Source organism: Schistocerca gregaria, chromosome 4, assembly GCF_023897955.1.
Source record: "Schistocerca gregaria isolate iqSchGreg1 chromosome 4, iqSchGreg1.2, whole genome shotgun sequence".
Taxonomy (NCBI): Eukaryota; Metazoa; Arthropoda; class Insecta; order Orthoptera; family Acrididae; genus Schistocerca; species Schistocerca gregaria.
In genome coordinates this window covers 726,639,314-726,659,242 of record NC_064923.1, presented here as the reverse complement: position 1 = coordinate 726,659,242, position 19,929 = coordinate 726,639,314, and the positions used below count along the sequence as shown (strand labels likewise).

The window sequence follows — 19,929 nt, the reverse complement described above, 5'->3', positions numbered from 1 at the left end:
TATCCTCTCATTAGCTTCCTTCTGGGAACAAACTTTCAGCTCTCTCACAAGAAAATCAACTGTTCGTTCCATATGTTGTCCCCTTACCTCATCCAAAAATTCAGGTTCTGAAGCCGAGGCATCCCATCGATTGTTCAAAATAAGCTTATTAAAGTTAAGAAAGAGTGACAACGCTAGCTTAAACAGCTCTGCTTTTAGCTTAGAGAGAGCTTGCTACTGCTGATACTGACGTCCAGTATCTTCCATTACTGACTGGACACATGCCAAAATAAACTGAAGCGCCAAAGAATGTGTATTCAAATACAGAGATAAATAAACAGGCAGAATACGGCGCTGTTGTCGGCAACGCCTGTATACGACAACAAGTGCCTGGAGCAGTTGTTAGATCGGTTATCGCTGCAACATTGGCAGGTTATCAACAGTCAAGTGAGTTTGAACGTGGTGTTATAGTCGGCGCACGGGCGACGGGACACAGCATTTCAGCATTTCCGAGGGAGCGATGGAGTTGGGATTTTCCCGTACGACCATTTCACAAGTGTAACCCGAATATCAGGACTCCGGTAAAACATCAAATCTCCGACGTCGCTGCAGCCGGAAAAAGATCCTGCAAGAACGGGACCAACGACGACTGAAGAGAATCGTTCGGCGTGACACAAGTGTAGCCCTTCCGCAAATTGCTGCAGATTTCAATGATGGGCCATGAACAAGTGTCAGCGTGCGAACCATTCGACGAAACATCGTCAGTATAGTCTTTCGCGGCCGAAGGCCCACTCGTGTACCCTGGATGACTGCACGACACACAGCTTTACGCCTCGCCTGTGCCCGTCAACACCGACATTGGACTGTTGGTGACTGGAGGAAACATGTTACCTGGTCGGACGAGTCTCGTTTCAAATTGTATCAAGCGGATGGAGGTGTATGAGTATGGAGACAATCTCATGCACCCATGGACCCTGCATGCCAGCATGAAACTGTTCAAGCTGGTGAAGCTTCTGCAATCGAGTGGGGCGTGTGGAGCTGGAGTGATGTGAGACCCCCGATGCGTGTAGATTCAACTCTGACAGGTAAAACGTACGTAAGCTTCCTGTATGATCACCTGCAGTCATTCATGTCCATTGAACATTCCAACAGGACAATTCGACACCCCACACGCCCAGAATTCCTACGGAATGGCTCCAAGAACACTCTTCTGAGATTAAACAGTTCCACTAGTCGCCAAAATCCCCTGACATGAAGATTATTGAGCATATCTGGAATGCCTTGCAACGTACTATTCAGAAGAGATCATGCCATGTCGTGTTGCGTCTCATCTGCGTGCTCGCAGGGGCCCTACACGATATTAGGCAGGTATACCAGTTTCGTTTGGCTCTTCAGTGTGTGTTAAGTAAGTAATTCCTTTGTTGTGAATGTTGTCTCTTATCCTTTGTTGTGAATGTTGTTTCTTGGTCGTAGTGCGTGTTGCCGCCATATTTAGTATTTACTGACGCCAGAAATATTGTAATCGCTATGTAATGATTATTCCATCATGGTCTAGTACATTAGTCGACTGAATATTTTGCGTGGTTTTAAATTTGTTTGGTCAGTTGTGTTGTTGAGCCAACGGCCTTGCCGCAGTGGTAACACGGGTTGCCGTCAGTTCACCGAAGTTAAGCGCTGTCGGGCTGGGCTAGCAGTTGGATGGATGACCATCCGGTCTGCCGAGCGCTGTTGGCAAGCGGGTGCACTCAGCCCTTGTGAGGCAAACTGAGGAGCTACTTGATCGAGAAGTAGCGGCTCCGGTGTGGGAAACTGACATACGGTCGGGAGAGCGGTGTGCTGACCACATGCCCCTCCATATCCGCATCCTGCGACGCCTGTGGGCTGAGGATGACACGGCGGCCAGTCGGTACCTTTGAGCATTCATGGCCTGTGCAGGGGGAGAATGGCGTTGTTGGCTGAAGTGAGATCTTGTCGTTATTGAGATCTGTTTCAGAGTAAGAGTGCTTACGTTTGCAATTGGTCTCTCACTCTCGGCAATTGAGGGGTCCATGCTATTGTCGCCAGCAGCACCGCGATAGCTCAGGTGGATCAACTTCCCAAATCTGGCATCTGGCTCTCTCGAAGGACATCGGCGTTCGGGCGTTCCAAGTTAGAGTCGGATCCGGGGATTTGTTGATTATACTTAAAAAGAATTTAAAAATAAATTTGTACCCAAACGACCCTCAGCCGCAAACAATGCAGCGCTGCACTGCCCTGCCACGTCGTCTAAGAACACTTTGAAGCAAAGGCACTGTACCCACCAAGTTGAAAGGAACGTTTTTCGATCGTTAGGTGGACGATATGTTTGCGATGAGGCCAAATGGAGCGGAAAAACCTGAAGAACTCCTGGAAGATTCTAACTGTATGCATCTCAATATAAAATTCAAGCCGGAACTAGGAAATGGCAGGGCCAGCTGCTATTCACATACTTGTCATTTACGAGTAGACCGAATCATGTTACCTACCATTACAAAAAGTAGGTGCACTCAGCGACTGTGACATGATTTAAAAATTATAGAGCTCAGCAGTCAGTCGAGTTTTGTTTTTGCAGGTTTTATTTGGAAAATACAGATATCGGCTAGTGCCTAGCCACTATGAATGCACTATTTTCTAGTCTCGGTACATCTCAGTTCCCTGTTGTTCGGGAACTGACATGTACCGAGGCTAGAAAGTAGTGCACTGATAATGGCTAGGCACTAGCCGATATCTGGATTTGCCAAATAAAACCCGCAATAAAGAAAGGACGTCTGATTGTTGCGCTCTATAACTTACAGAAGAATAAATGTTTCTCTTGGGTCACAGTATGTGTAGAAAACTTACGCACACTAGCCTCTGTGCCCGTGCATATTGGCACCACCATACGGCACAAAGAATTTCAGTTCAAAATACTCTGATGAATAGAATGCGAATACTTTCAGAGGGCCTCGCCGAAGAATTAAAACGCCTACCGATTTTGTTCCGAAGGAATTGTGGTCAGATTGAAAAATTGAAAGGACGTTGCCGTCAAAATAATGAAATCCTGAGAAATAAACTGAGACAAAGTAATAGAAGCCAAGAAAACCTAAATTACTTTGACCCAATATTGGAAAAGATGGGTATATTCTAACGGAATCCAGAATATTTCGCTCCCGTCAACTAAGATTAAGACGATCGATATCTCCGAAAGCCGGGCACTTATGGCATTCCATGCAAATGTGGTATGTTTCACGTGAGGCAAACTATCAGAACAGTCTAGGAGACTGCCACAAACGTCAGCGATACACTCGACTAAACCGAACAAGAAACCGAGCTGTGCTTCGGAATAGAAGCATGAAATGAAACATGATGAGAACAGTATCATGGTGCGAACGCCGAGTTTCTGGCACAGCACGATTAAGTAGTCTATCGAAATAAAGATGTCAGAATACTTAATAAACAGAGATGGAGGTTTCAATTTAAATGACGCTTCGGGTCCAGTAACCAGCCGTACCGTAGGTGCAACCACAACAGAGGGGTATCTGTTGAGAGCCCAGACAAACGCGTGAAATAGTGAAGATAGCAGAAGACCATGTAGTTATAAAGATGAGGGCTAATAGAAATCCGTGGGTAACAGAAGAGATATTGAATGTAATTGATGAAAGGAAAAAACACACTAATGGAAATTGAAATAAGAACACCGTGAATTCATTGTCCCAGGAAGGGGAAACTTTATTGACACATTCCTGGGGTCAGATACATCACATGATCACACTGACAGAACCACAGTCACATAGACACAGGCAACACAGCATGCACAATGTCGGCACTAGTACAGTGTATATCCACCTTTCGCAGCAATGCACGCTGCTATTCTCCCATGGAGACGATCGTAGAGATGCTGGATGTAGTCCTGTGGAACGGCTTGCCATGCCATTTCCACCTGGCGCCTCAGTTGGACCAGCGTTCGTGCTGGACGTGCAGACCGCGTGAGACGACGCTTCATCCAGTCCCAAACATGCTCAGTGGGGGACAGATCCGGAGATCTTGCTGGCCAGGGTAGTTGACTTACACCTTCTAGAGCACGTTGGGTGGCACGGGATACATGGGGACATGCATTGTCCTGTTGGAACACCAACTTCCCTTGCCGGTCTAGGAATGGTAGAACGATGGGTTCGATGACGGTTTGGACGTACCGTGCACTATTCAGTGTCCCCTCGGCGATCACCAGAGGTGTACAGCCAGTGTAGGAGATCGCTCCCCACACCATGATGCCGGGTGTTGGCCCTGTGTGCCTCGGTCGTATGCAGTCCTGATTGTGGCGCTCACGTGCACGGCGCCAAACACGCATACGACCATCATTGGCACCAAGGCAGAAGCGACTCTCATCGTTGAAGACGACACGTCTCCATTCGTCCCTCCATTCACGCCTGTCGCGACACCACTGGAGGCGGGCTGCACGATGTTGGGGCGTGAGCGGAAGACGGCCTAACGGTGTGCGGGACCGTAGCCCAGCTTCATGGAGACGGTTGCGAATGGTCCTCGCCGATACCCCAGGAGCAACAGTGTCCCTAATTTGCTGGGAAGTGGCGGTGCGGTCCCCTACGGCACTGCGTAGGATCCTACGGTCTTGGCGTGCATCCGTGCGTCTTTGCGGTCCGGTCCCAGGTCGACGGGCACGTGCACCTTCCGCCGACCACTGGCGACAACATCGATGTACTGTGGAGACCTCACGCCCCACGTGTTGAGCAATTCGGCGGTACGTCCACCCGGCCTCCCGCATGGCCACTATAAGCCTTCGCTCAAAGTCTGTCAACTGCACATACGGTTCACGCCCACGCTGTCGCGGCATGCTACCAGTGTTAAAGACTGCGATGGAGCTCCGTATGCCACGGCAAACTGGCTGACACTGACGGCGGCGGTGCACAAATGCTGCGCAACTAGCGCCATTCGGCGGCCAACACCGCGGTTCCTGGTGTGTCCGCTGTGCCGTGCGTGTGATCATTGCTTGTACAGCCTTCTCGCAGTGTCCGGAGCAAGTATGGTGGGTCTGACACACCGGTGTCAATGTGTTCTTTTTTCCATTTCCAGGAGTGTATAAAAATGTAGTAACTGGAGCAGGCAAAAAGGATTGCAAGCGTCTCAAAAAGGAAATCGACAGGAATTGCAAAATTGCTAAGCAAGGATGGCTAGAGGATGTAGAGGAGCATATCACTAGGCGTAAGATAGATACTGCCTACAGGAAAATTAAAGAGACCTTTAGAGAAAAGAGAACCACTTGCATGAATATCAAGAGCTCAGATGGAAACTCAGTTTTAAGCAAAGAAGGGAAAGCAGAAAGGTGGAAGTAGTATACAGAGGGTCTATACAATGGCGATGCTCTTAAGGACAATATTATAGAAATGGAAGAGAATGTAGACGAAGATGAAATAGGAGTATGATACTGCGTGAAGTGTTTGACAGAGCACTGAAAGACCTAAGTCGAAACAAGGCCCCCGGTAGTAGACAACATCCCATCAGAACTACTGACAGTTTTGGGAGAGCAAGGCCTAACAAAACTCTACCATCTGGTGAGCAAGATGTATGAGAGAGGCGAAAGACCCTCAAACTTGAAGAAGAATATAATAATCCCAATTCCAAAGAGAGCATGTGTTGACAGATGTGGAAACTGCCGCACTGTCAGTATAATAATTCACAGCTGCAAAATACTAACGCGAGTTCTATACAGACGAATGGAAAAACTGGTAGAAGTCGACCCTGGGGATGATCAGTTTGGATTCCGTAGAAACAGTGGAACACGTGAGGCAGTACTGACCCTACAACTTATCTTAGAAAATAGATTAAGGAAAGGCAAACCTATGTTTCTAGCATTTGTAGACTTAGAGAAAGCTTTTGACAATGTTGACTGGAATACTCTCTTTCTGAAGGAGGCAGAGATAAAGCACAGGGAGCGAAAGGCTATTTACAACTTGTACAGAAACCAGATGGCAGTTATAAGAGCCGAGTTTCTAGCATTTGTAGACTTAGAGAAAGTTTTTGACATGTTGACTGCCATACGCACTTTCTGAAGGTGGCAGGGATAAAGTACAGGGAGCGAAAGGCTGTTTACAATTTGCACAGAATGCAGATGGCAGTTATAAGAGTCGAGGGGCATGAAAGGGAAGCAGTGATTGAGAAGGGAGTGAGACAGGTTTTGTAGCCAATCCCTGATGTTTATGAATCTGTATATTGGGCAAGCAGTAAAGGAAACAAAAGAAGAATTCGGGGTAGGTATTAAAATTCATGGAGACGAAGTAAAAACTTTGAGTTTCGCCGATGACATTGTAATTCTGTCAGAGACAGGAAAGGAGCTGGAAGAGCAGCTGAACAGATTGGACAGTGTCTTGAAAGGAGGATATAAGACGAACATCAACAAAAGGAAAACGAGGATAATGGAATGTAGTCGAATTAATTCGGGTGATGCTGCAGGAATTAGATTAGGAAATGAGACGATTAAAGTAGTAAATGAGTTTTGCTATTTGGGGAGCAAAATAATGTTCGAAGTAGAGAGGATATAAAATGTACAATGGGAATGGCGAATAGAAGCTTTCGAAATGTGGTCCTACAGAAGAATACTGAAGATTAGACGGCTAGATCACATAACTAACGACGAGGTATTAAATTGAATTGGAGACAACAGGACTTTGTGGCACAAGTTGATTAGAAGAAGGGATCGGTTGGTAGGACATGTTCTGAGGCATCAAGGGATCAGCAATTTAGTATTGCAGGGAGCGTACAGGGTAAAAATGGTTGAGGGAGACCGAGATATGAATACAGTAAACAGTTTCAGAAGGATTTATGTTGCAGTAGGTAATGGAAGATGAAGAAGCTTCCAAAGGATAGAGTAACACGGAGAGCTGCGTCAAACCAGTCTCAGGACTGAAGACCAAAACAACGGATTATAATTCGTTTCATAGTACGGTTGAAGGTTGGCAGCGAGTACTCAGAATTCGTAGGACGCGAAGAAGGCTGCTGATGGTTCGGAAGCGCAGTAGAATGAATCTGCCAGGAGCTCAATGCTGTCGCCTCCGTTTCAACACACCACATTCTGCGCAGTGTAGCCCTTTGCTGACGTAAAGAGATTCGGCGAAAGCAGATTCCAAGAAAGCGGAGCCCGAAGGCTGCATGTGGCCACGCAGGGCGGTGGCGAATTTCCGGCACGTGTCACCGCTGTGGAGGCAGGCGAGGCGTGAAGAGGTGCGGGGAGGACCGCGCTCCCTCTACTGCAGAAGGCGTCGGTCGTCACAAACACACCCTACAGGAGCTCCCACTTTCGCACGGAAACTTTCCTCTCGGGCGAGCACCGTGCCTCCCCCTCAACAAGACTCTCGATTACAGCTCTTCTCAGCCAACTCCACCACCTGTTATCAGTTTCTTTTTCATCGAATCTCCCTTTGCTTCTAGCAACTGAGTTAAAGGTTCTACATCTACATCTACATCCATACTCCGCAAGCCACCTGACGGTGTGAGGCACAGGCTACTTTGAGTACCTCTATAGGTTCTCCCGTCTATTCCAGTCTCGTATTGTTCGTGGAAAGAAAGATTGTCGGTATGCCTCTGTGTGGGCTCTAATCTCTTTTTTCTCTCTTGTTTAATTTATATATCCACTGCTTCACATTAAATATTGTATGACTCAGAAATTGAGAAGCTGTGGTAAGTTCCAATGGGACCAAACTGTATCTCTCTGCTTTTATCCTAATTGTCTCTTCGCGAGATATACGTAGGAGGGAGAAATATACTGCTTCACTCCTCGGTGAAGGTATGTTGTCGAAACTTCAACAAAAGCCCGTTCCGAGCTACTGAGCATCTCTCCTGCAGAGTCTTCCACTGGAGTTTATCTGTCATCTCCGTAACGCTTTCGCGATTACTAAATGATCCTGTAACGAAGCGCGGTGCTCTCCGTTGTATCTTCTCTATATCTTTTATCAACCCTATCTGGCACGTATCCCAAACAGATGAGCAGTATTCAAGTAGTGGTCGAACAAGTGTACTGTAACCTACTTCCTTTGTTTGCGGATTGCATTTCCTTAGGATTCTTCCAATGAATCTCAGTCTGGCATCTGCTTTACCGACGATCAACTTTATATGATCATTCCATTTTAAATCACTCCTAATGCCTACTGCCGGAGAATTTAAGGAATTAACTGCTTCCAGTTGCTGACCTGCTATATTGTAGTTAAATGATAAGGGATCTTTCTTTCTATGTATTCGCAGCACATTACACTTGCCTACATTGAGATTCAATTGCCATTCCCTGCACGATGCGACAGTTCGTTGCAAATCCTCCTGCATTTGAGTACAATTTTCCATTGTTACAACCTCTCGATATACTACAGCATCATCCCGCAAAAAGCCTCAGTGAACTTCGGATGTCATCCACAAGGTCATTTATGTATATTGTGAATAGCAACGGTCCTAGACACTGCCTTTCGGCACACCTGAAATCACTCTTACTTTTGAAGACTTCTCTCCATTGAGAATGGCATGCTGCGTTCTGTTATCTAGGAACTCTACAATCCAATCACACAATTGGTCTGATAGTCCATATGCTCTCACTTTGTTCATTAAACGACTGTGGGGACTCTATCGAACGCCTTGCGGAAGTCAATAAACACGGCATCTACCTGGAAACCCGTGTCTATGGCCCTATGAGTCTCGTGGATGAATAGCGTGAGCTGGGTTTCACACGATCGTCTTTTTCGAAACCCATGCTGATTCCTACGGAGTAAATTTCTAGTCTCCAGAAAAGTCATTACACTCGAACATAATACGTGTTCCAAAATTCTACAACTGATCAACGTTAGAGATACAGATCTATAGTTCTGCACATCCTTTCGACGTCCCTTCTCGAAAACGGGGATGACCTGTGCCCTTTTTCCAATCTTTTGGAACGCTACGCTCTTCGAGAGACCTACGGTACACCGCTGCAAGAAGGGGGGCAAGTTAATTTTATGAAAACCATACAGAGTGAGCATAAAGTAATTCCCTAATTACAAAAATTGATTTCTAAAGGCACTGGATACAAATATGGAAACGACAGCGAGAAATGCGTGCCTGAATATAAATGGAGAATCTAGGCAACCACCAGCTTGCCCTGTTGTGTTCGACCATTAACGGCACCGGTGCCTTGTCTGTGGTGCAAGGCTCACTCGTGGCCACAACAGTGTTCTGTGTAGCTGTGTGTTCGTTACGTCGGAAGGTGACTAAACTCTCGGTGGTAGTATGGTGCTTCTGTAGTCAAGGCAGCCAAAGTGTTTGGTGTTTCAACAGCCACCATATGGAGCATTTATACTGCGTACAGGTAAAACGGAAAAACAACATACCTGAAGTCACAACGTGGACGAGACTGTGTATTGTTCGTGACAGACGATCGGTGAAGAGGACTGTGACGGAAAGTAGACCGACGACAGCTGCAAAAGTCACTGCAGAACTAGAACTTGCACTCGCGAACCCAGTCGGCATCACAACAAAACGGAGGGAGCTCCATAAGCAAGGAATTGTAGGGCGAGCACGAATTACAAAACCACTCATAAGTGATCGCAAGCCGGCCGGGGTGGCCGAGTGGTAGTAGGCACTACAGCACTACAGTCTGGAACCGCGCGACCTCTACGGTCGCAGGTTCGAATCTCTCCTCGGGCATGGATGAGTGCGATGTCCTTAGATTAGTTAGGTTTAAGTAGTTCTAAGTCTAGGGGACTGATGACCTCAGAAGTTAAGTCCCATAGTGCTCAGAGCCATTTGAACCAAGTGATCGGAAATGCCTGTAACAAGAAAACATGGTCCGAAATCCTAAAACCTGCACTTTGGGTCTATCAAAAATAGCCAGTTGGTCGAACGAGTCATGTTCCACTCTCATTCCATCTTCTGCTGGCGTTCACGTCCCAAGAGTGGTTGATGGCGGGGGTTCGTTCATGATTTGGGCAGCCTTGGCCTCTCTGCGAAGTCACGTTACAGCGAAGGGTTACGTGATGATTTTGCCTCATCAGTTCCATCCTACTGTACAACATTTGTATTCCAATTGTGACGCCGTGTTCCTAGACAACCATGTTGACGCATCCACTTTCGTCCAGGACTGGTTTTGTGAGCACGACGATGGACTGTCGCATCTCTAATAGCCACTAAACAGGTCGCAGTGTTATTGAGCCTTTGTACTTTGGAGAGAGGTATTCGTGATAGCAATCCACTTCCGTTATCGTTACCTGATTGGCCTCTATTTTGGAGGAAGAATGGTACATGAGTCCACCGAAAACCGCACATAACTTGTATTTATCTATTCCGAGACGAATGGAAGCTGTTCATAACGCCAACGATTTTTCTGCACCGTATTAGGCACCATAATGTGTCGTGTATTTGATGTTCTCATATTTTTGTCCATCCTCCCATACTAGACACAGTTGGCCGGCCGCTGTGGCCTAGCGGTTCTAGGCGCGTCAGTCGGGAACCACGTGACCGCTACGGTCTCAGATTCGAATTCTGCATTCGGCATGCATGTGTGTGATGCCTTTTGGTTGGTTAGGTTTAAGTAGTTCTACGTTCTAGGTGACTGATGGCCTCAGATGTTACGTCCCATAGTTCTCAGAGCCATTTGAACCATTTAGACACAGTTATCGGATTTGTTGCTAATGGTAGATTAACAGTTAGCTATTCACGGATATACCAATACATTAAATTAAGTAGTTCTTATGGACACACTTTTAATTTGCGCTGATGGCAAGATTTCTTTTCCCTCTCTTCAGGTTGAAGTGTGGCTGCCACAATGTTGTCTATGTAGGGCAAAGTGAAATGTGTTTTGTAGTTTCTTGAAACATGGGCGCCTGGTTCAGCGACAGTTGCGGAGCGTCTATGGCCGAGATTCGCCAAGTGTGCAGAGCACCTAAGGATGGTATGAGAAATTTAAAGGTGCTAGCAGTGTAGGTGACAAGCAAATGAGCGCCAGTCCTGTTAAGCCGTGAGAACAGCATTTCTTACCTCCAGAGAACCAGGTATACCACAGAGGACTACAGTAAACACTTCACACAAATGGCTACACTTATTTGGGTACAGACTACAGGTTAGCAGATGATGGGCCCAGTTTGTTAGGAGCACGTGGGAACAAATCGATGCAGCCAATCACTACCTCAATGAAGTTTGTATTTGAAATGAAGCAAATTTTCACGTCTCCGGGAAAGTAAACAGGTACAATGACCGCGTCTGGGAGTCGGAGGCCACACATATCGTGGTACAGTAGATACAGTACAGCCTGAAAGAGAATTTGAGGTGTGGCTCAATACATAACACAACTGTTCTTTTTCACTGATCCTACAATTACGTTAACAGTTTATCTGGACATGCTGCGACTTTACGTTGCATCTTAAGCACAGGAACTTAAAACATGTGCAGCGTTTCAAGAAGATGGTGCATTGGCGCAGTGGAGGATCGCCAGATATTGGATGAAACCTCTCCTGACGGATAGAGCGGTAGAAACGACTCAACATCATGCGCATCACGTTCACCAAAGATCACCTCTCTTGGCTTTTTTGGGAGATTACGTCAAGGAAAATGTATTCCTTTCGCCAGCTGCTGATATGCAAACCCTTACTGCACGGAACCGAGAAGACCGTTGGCAAAGACAACGACAGCAATTGAGTACTGCCTTAACGTTGTAACGTTCTTTTAAAAACGCAATGATAAACTTTACGATTACGTTGAATGATGTCTGTACGGGGGGATTGGTACTGAACTCGAATTATCGTGTGGCGTGCTGTAACTGCAAGCTGTGTGCTTACTGTGGTATTGTTAGCAACTCCCAATACTAACAAAGAAATACGGTCACTGCAAAATACATTCAGACCCTAGGCACTGAATCATCTGGCCCTGTTCAAAACTGATAACTTTGGTCTCTTTGCACATAACAAATTAACTTGTCTAACCTCTAGAGCAGCAATGGAGTAACACGATATATTCTGGTCACATAAAAAAAAAAAAATGTAAATGCCAGCTACAGGCTCACCAATGTGCAATGATGGCCATAATACTTCAAATGCCCATGAAATTCTTTTGGCTGATAAACGAGAACATTTAAGGACAACTTCTCTAAAAAGTGTGACCTGGACACAGAGGCGGCGGTACTAAGTAGATTGATTTCAGTTTTTCAAACTGGCAGATTTCTCGATTTTGCTGATGATGCTTATTTTCGACCTTCCCCATTCATACGTAACTAATTTCTTCTGTCGTATATCTTGCCATCGTATGTGTTCTTTACTGTCGGAATCTGGACGTCTCCAAACGGTTAGTGAGCGCGTAGATCTCTCAGTTTCTACTTGCGATTGACTGAATCATTTGATTTTTAATTTCTATCGTGATCTGGTCATTTGCAAAAATCAGTGTATACATATATATCTTACATTTCTACTAAAATTGACCCATAAATTTTTTACCAATTGTTAGCAGTAAGCAAGTCGTTTTTTGAAAACTTCTGTTTAAATTGGCCTCGGGTTTAGCTCTTACGCCAGTACAAACATACAGCGTCTAAGAAAGTTTCTTTTCTTATTTTATATAAAAAATAGTAATTGTATTCTGAATAACACAAAAAATCAAACACTCATGTTCTTAAATATGGTTCAAATGACTCTGAGCACTATGGGACTTAACATCTGAGGTCATCAGTCCCCCAGAACTTAGAACTACTTAAACCTAACTACCTAAGAACATCACACACATCCATGCCCGAGGCAGGAACCCAACCGGCTACCATAGCGATCGCGCGGTTCCAGACTGAAGCGCCTAGAACCGCTAGGCCAAACCGCTCGACGACATGTTCTTAGAATTATAGTGAAATACGTACATCTGTCCCTGAAGTTAACAATCATATTTAAAACTATGCGAAATCCCACATTTACAGAGGCACACATACTCTCTCTCTTTCTCTCTCTCTCTCTCTCTCTCTCTCTCTCTCTCTCACACACACACACACACACACAAACACACACACACGACACAAACACAAACGCAACAGACATATTTAATTCCAACTTTTCAAACAAATGTCACTAATAATTTATAAATGTCTAATTTTTTTCTCCCTCCTGAGTTTTGTTTTGGAGGCTTTATGTAAGGAATCACAAAGTTATTAAATACGTCCCTCACGTTGTTAAGTATTTACAGGCATTTTTTTCAGAACTGGGACACATACACCGTCTAATAAGATTAATATCAAGTCGTGAAGCACTAAGGGAAATTTTTAAAATTTATTTTAGGTTCTTGTCTTCTGCACTTTGCTGGTGCATCACTTTCTCTTTTCTCTTTCATAAATTTCATATTACGCACTCAGTAACACGTATCTCAAAAAAGCATCTGTAGGTGTTATTTGTTTGAATTTGTACACGGCCTGGGACCCACAGGGAAGCGAGCACTGTTGGAGGTGTGTCCACCACAGGGAGAAAGAAACGCAGCAGCGGACATTCCCTTAAAGTACAGAGGAGAAACGGAATTCGCTGCGGTAGCCCGAGTAAAGGCGCTGGAGTGGGTGGTTGGGAGAGAGAAAGTAAAGGGGAGAGCAGGAGGGCAGAGGTTGGTGGGAGGAGGGGGTGGGGGACATGCTTACTACGGTAACGGCGCCGGCCGGCCGGCATCTGTTCTTTTTCTGCGCAGGCAGCCGCGTCACGGCGTGGCGCTACGGTCGCCCACACTCGCCAAAGGATTTACGCCCACGCTGCCGCGCTCTAGGACACGTGTGCACTGTTACTTTCGCTGCGGCTAACACGTATTAAATTAAAATTGTGCAACGCCGTTTCCTTGCTTCCTCACTCAGACGTGCGTTTGCCGCTACGATGCCTAATCCCTTTTTCCCATTTATTCTATATTTTTTTGCTTTATTTTAGCCGATTTTTATGACCAGTCGCCCATACTTCCCAGTGCCTTTGAGCAACCATTTCCGGAAGACGGAGAAGCACACAGGCGCTGGATGGAATCCACCTGGTGGATCAACGGCGAGAGCTGGTGTGCCGACCAGCTTGGTTGTGTTTTTTTAATCGGTTTCTCACATCTGACTAGGTGAATACCCGGCTTGGACACACATTCCGCTTCAGCATGTCGACCCAAGCCGGGGGATGGTCCATTCAAGGACAGGTCACGGGCAGTATCCGGTAAATTTCAACCGTATGAGACTTACTAACGGTGAAGTATGCGTATGCGGACAAACTGGGACACCACAACATGTCACACTGCTGTACAACACGCTAGCACAAGTGACACCTATACAGAACAATTGACGAAGTTCAAGACTATCGTACAATATGTCTCAGATGAGTATGTGCCAAGCAAGAACGTGAGAGATGGAAAAGAGCCACCGTGGTGCAACGACTAAGTTAGAAAACTGTTGCGGAAGCAAAGGGAACTTCACAGCAAACAAAAACATAGCCAAAGCCTCGCAGACAAACAAAAATTACGCGAAGCAAAATGTAGTGTGAGGAGGGCTATGCGGGAGGCGTTCAATGAATTCGAAAGTAAAGTTCTATGTACAGACTTGGCAGAAAATTCTAAGAAATTTTGGTCTTATGTCAAAGCGGACGATGGATCAAAACAAAATGTCCAGACACACTGTGGCCAAAATGGTGACAGACTAAAGGCCGAAATACTAAATGTCTTATTCCAAAGCTGTTTCAAAGAGGAAGACTGCACTGTAGTTCCTCCTCTAGATTGTCGCACAGATGACAAAACGGTAGATATCGAAATGGACGACAGAGGGATAGAGAAACAACTAAAATCGCTCTAAAGAGGAAAGGCCGCTGGACCTGATGGGATACCAGTTCAATTCTACACAGAGTACGCGAAGGAACTTGCCCCCCTAATGGCAGCGGTGTACGGTAATCCTCTAGAAGAGCGTAGCGTTCCAAAGGATTGGAAAAGGGCACAGGTCATCCCCGTTTTCAAGAAGGGACGTCGAACAGAGGTGCAGAACTATAGACCTATATCTCTAACGTCGATAAGTTGTAGAATTTTGGAACACGTATTATGTTCGAGTATAATGACTTTTATGGGGACTACAAATCTACTCTGTAGGAATCAGCATGGGTTTCGAAAAAGACAGTCCTGTGAAACCCAGCTCGCGCTATTCGTCCACGAGACTCAGAGGGCCAGAGACACGGGTTCACAGGTACATGCCGTGTTTCTTGACTTCCGCAAGGCGTTCGATACAGTTACCCACATTCGTTTAATGAACAAAGTAAGAGCATATGGACTATCAGACCAATTGTGTGATTGGATTGAGGAGTTCCAAGATAACAGAACGCAGCATGTCATTCTCAATGGAGAGAAGTCTTCCGAAGTAAGAGTGATTTCAGGTGTGCCGCAGGGGAGTGTCATAGGACCGTTGCTATTCGCAATATACATAAATGACCTTGAGGATGACATCGGAAGTTCACTGAGGCTTTTTGCGGATGATGCTGTGGTATATCGAGAGGTTGTAACAATGGAATATTGTACTGAAATGCTGGAGGATCTGCAGTGAATTGACGCATGATGCAGGGAATGGCAAATGAATCTCAATGTAGGCAAGTGTAATGTGCTGCGAAGATCCCTTATCATTTAGCTACAATGTAGCAGGTTAGCAACTGGAAGCAGTTAATTCCATAAACTATCTGGGAGTACGCGTTAGGAGTGATTTAAAATGGAATGATCATGTAATGCTGATCGTCGGTAAAGTAAATGCCAGACTGAGACTCATTGGAAGAATCCTAAGGAAATGGAATCCGAAAGCAAAGGAAGTCGGTTACAGTACGCTTGTTCGCGCACTGCTTGAATACTGCTCAGCAGGAAGGGATCGATACCAGATAGGGTTGATAGAAGAGAGAGAGAAGATCCAACAGAGAGCAGCGCGCTTCGTTACAGGGTCATTTAGTAATCGCGAATGCGTTACGGGGATGATAGATAAACTCCAGTGGAAGTCTCTGCAGGAGAGACGCTCAGTAGCTCGGTACGGGTTTTTGTTGAAGTTTCGAGAACATACCTTCACCGAGGAGTCAAGCAGTATATTGCTCCCTCCTTCGTATGTCTCGCGAAGAGACCATGAGGATAAAGTCAGAGAGATTAGAGCCCACACAGAGGCATACCGACAATCCTTCTTTTCACGAACAGTAACAACCGATAGAGGTTCTCAAGGTACTCTCCGCCACACACCGCCAGGCGGCGTGTGGAGTCTGGATGTAGATGTAGAACGACAACGACATCGCCAGAATAATGCGTAATCCCGATGACTGGAACACAGTAAAAAGCGTAGTCGATATTGTATCGAGCACTCTGTACGAAGAATACAAGTGGCAAAACCCATTTGGGAGAAGGCGTAGACAAGCACAAACAACACAACAGACCACATGGGAGGACACAAACACGACCACAGATTCCGAAACCGAGGAAGGAACACTAAGTGAATATGACTCAGAAGGGATCAACATGTAAGGGACTAAAACCAACAATGCATGCCACTGCATGCCACAACACAGTCACAAACGACGCAACAATCATAAAACACCGGCACCACATACTAAGACTGTAGTAATAAGGTGATGTCGCGTGGGAGGAGAAGGCTCGAAGAACTTTTATTCCGAGGCTTCTCCTCCCCAGTGACATCCTGCATAGTGTTTAAAGTATACTGCACCAAGCAGTAATGTATTGCTTGTCTTATTGTGTGCAGACAGTATAGTCTTTTCTCTATTCAATGCTACAATCAACGAATTTTATGCATAATAAATGTATTGAGCTATTTAAGGAATAATGCATTCAAGTAGCAATGAACTATATTCTATTTCTACTAACAAGTTACAAGCATAAGTGTGTTTCTCATGTAAACTTCATGTATTCCATGTATGAAGTGCTCAATCAGCATATAATCTGTATAATTTGTGTAAACATACATTAGCACAAACCATTTCAGATGAGAATAGCTCGAGGTTGTACCGAGACTGAAATAGGTAGAAATAGGCCATTATTAACCAACAAGCTACTTAGACTGTATTACACATCCAAATACAGCATATCACTTCCCTCTACATACTACAAATTATTTTCACCGCACTCATTGTGCTACATTTTCTTTATTTTTAAATTTTTCTTCGACATTTGCATTATATAAAGTATATCCATATCAACTAGGTAGTAAAAAATTATATGGAACCGTTTCAACTAATTTTAAACCCCAGAGAAATCTTTATATACTGTATTATGTTCTTTATATTATTTTAAAAAAAGCATCAACAACTGTTTACTAATAAGATTGTAACAATGAGAAGTCTACATCTACATCTACATTTACACTCCACAAGCCACCCAACGGTGTGTGGCGGAGGGCACTTTATGTGCCACTGTCATTACCTCTCTTTCCCGTTCCAGTCTCGTATGGTTCGCGGGAAGAACGACTATCTGAAAGCCTCCGTGCGCGTTCTAATCTCTCTAATTTTACATTCGTGATCTCCTCGTGAGGTATAAGTAGGGGGAAGCAATATATTCGATACCTCATCCAGAAACGCACCCTCTCGAAATCTGGCGAGGAATCTACACCGCGATGCAGAGCGCCTCTCTTGCAGAGTTTGCCACTTGAGTTTGTTAAACGTCTCCGTAACGCTATCACGGTTACCAAATAACCCTGTGACGAAACGCGCCGCTCTTCTTTGGATCTTCTCTATCTCCTCCGTCAACCCGATATGGTACGGATCCCACGCTGATGAGCAATACTCAAGTATAGGTCGAACGAGTGTTTTGTAAGCCACCTCCTTTGTTGATGGACTACATTTTCTAAGGACTCTCCCAATGAATCTCAACCTGGTACCCGCCTTACCAACAATTAATTTTATATGATCATTCCACTTCAGATCGTTCCGCACGCATACTCCCAGATATTTTACAGAAGTAACTGCTACCAGTGTTTGTTCCGCTATCATACAATCATACAATAAAGGATCCTTCTTTCTATGTGTTCGCAATACATTTCATTTGTCTATGTTAAGGGTCAGTTGCCACTCCCTGCACCAAGTGTCCATCCGCTGCAGATCTTCCTGCATTTTGTTACAATTTTCTAATGCTGCAACTTCTCTGTATACTACAGCATCATCCACGAAAAGCCGCATGGAACTTCCGACACTATCTACTAGGTCATTTATATATATTGTGAAAAGCAATATATATAAATCCATTGATAACAACATGCTGTGTTCTGTTTGCTAAAAACTCTTCAATCCAGCCACACAGCTGGTCTGATATTCCGTAGGCTCTTACTTTGTTTATCAGGCGACAGTGCGGAACTGTATCGAACGCCTTCCGGAAGTCAAGAAAAATAGCATCTACCTGAAAGCCTGTATCTAATATTTTCTGGGTCTCATGCACAAATAAAGCGAGTTGGGTGTCACACGATCGCTGTTTCCGGAATCCATGTTGATTCCTACAGAGTAGATTCTGGTTTTCCAAAAACGACATGATACTCGAGCAAAAAACATGTTCTAAAATTCTACAACACATCGACGTCAGAGATATAGGTCTATAGTTTTGCGCATCTGCTCGACGACCCTTCTTGAAGACTGGGACTACCTGTGCTCTTTTCCAATCATTTGGAACCTTCCGTTCCTCTAGAGACTTGCGGTACACGGCTGTTAGAAGAGGGGCAAGTTCTTTCGCGTACTCTGTGTAGAATCGAATTGGTATCCCTCAGGTCCGGTGCACTTTCCTCTGTTGAGTGATTCCCGTTGCTTTTCTATTCCTTGGACACTTATTTCGATGTCAGACATTTTTTCGTTTGTGCGAGGATTTAGAGAAGGAACTGCAGTGCGGTCTTCCTCTGTGAAATAGCTTTGGAAAAAGGAGTTTCGTATTTCATCTTTACGAGTGTCAACCTCTGTTTCGATCCCATCATCATCCCGGAGTGTCTGGATATGTTGTTTCGAGCCACTTACTGATTTAACGTAAGACCAGAACTCCCTAGGATTTTCTGTCAAGTCGGTACATAGAATTTTACTTTAGAATTCACTGAACGCTTCACGCATAGCCATCCTTACGCTAACTTTGACATCGTTTAGCTTCTGTTTGTCAGAGAGGTTTTGGCTGCGTTTAAACTTGGAGTGAGGCTCTCTTTGCTTTCGCAGTAGTTTCCTACCTTTGTTGTTGTACCACGGTGGTTTTTTTCCGTCCCTCACAGTTTTACTCGGCACGTACCTGTCTAAAACGCATTTTACGATTGCCTTGAACTTTTTCCATAAACACTCAACATTGTCAGTGACGGAACAGAAATTTTCGTTTTGATCAGTTAGGTAGTCTGCCATCAATTACTCTTGCTAAACAAATAAACCTTCCTCCCTTTTTTAATATTCCTATTAACTTCCATATTCAGGGATGCTGCAACGGCCTTATGATCACTGATTCCCTGTTCTGCACATACAGAGTCGAAAAGTTCGGGTCTGTTTGTTATCAGTAGGTCCAAGATGTTATCTCCACGAGTCGGTTCTCTGTTTAATTGCTCGAGGTAATTTTCGGATAGTGCACTCAGTATAATGTCACTCGATGCTCTGTCCCTACCACCCGTCCTAAACATCTGAGTGTCCCAGTCTATATCTGGTAAATTGAAATCTCCACCTAAGACTATAACATTCTGAGAAAATTTATGTGAAATGTATTCGAAATTTTCTCTCAGTGGTTCTGCCACTAATGCTGCTGAGTCGGGAGGTCGGTAAAAGGAGCCAATTATTAACCTAGTTCGGTCGTTGAGTGTAACCTCCACCCATAACAATTCACAGGAACTATCTACTTCTACTTCACTACAGGATAAACTACTTCTAACAGCGACCAACACTCCACCACCGGTTGCATGCAATCTATCCTTTCTAAACACCTTCTGTACCTGTGTAAAAATTTCGGCAGAATTTATCTCTGGCTTCAGCCAGCTTTCTGTACCTATAA

General features: G+C 44.9%; 1 protein-coding gene across 1 annotated transcript in view; it reads right to left on the bottom strand.

Moving 5' to 3' along the window:
- LOC126267887 (transmembrane GTPase Marf-like) overlaps positions 1-19,929 on the bottom strand; it is a 69,941-nt gene that overhangs the window by 2,868 nt on the left and 47,144 nt on the right. The window contains 1 exon segment of the mRNA XM_049973196.1: positions 3-144. Within this exon segment, the coding sequence (XP_049829153.1) occupies positions 3-144 (142 nt within the window).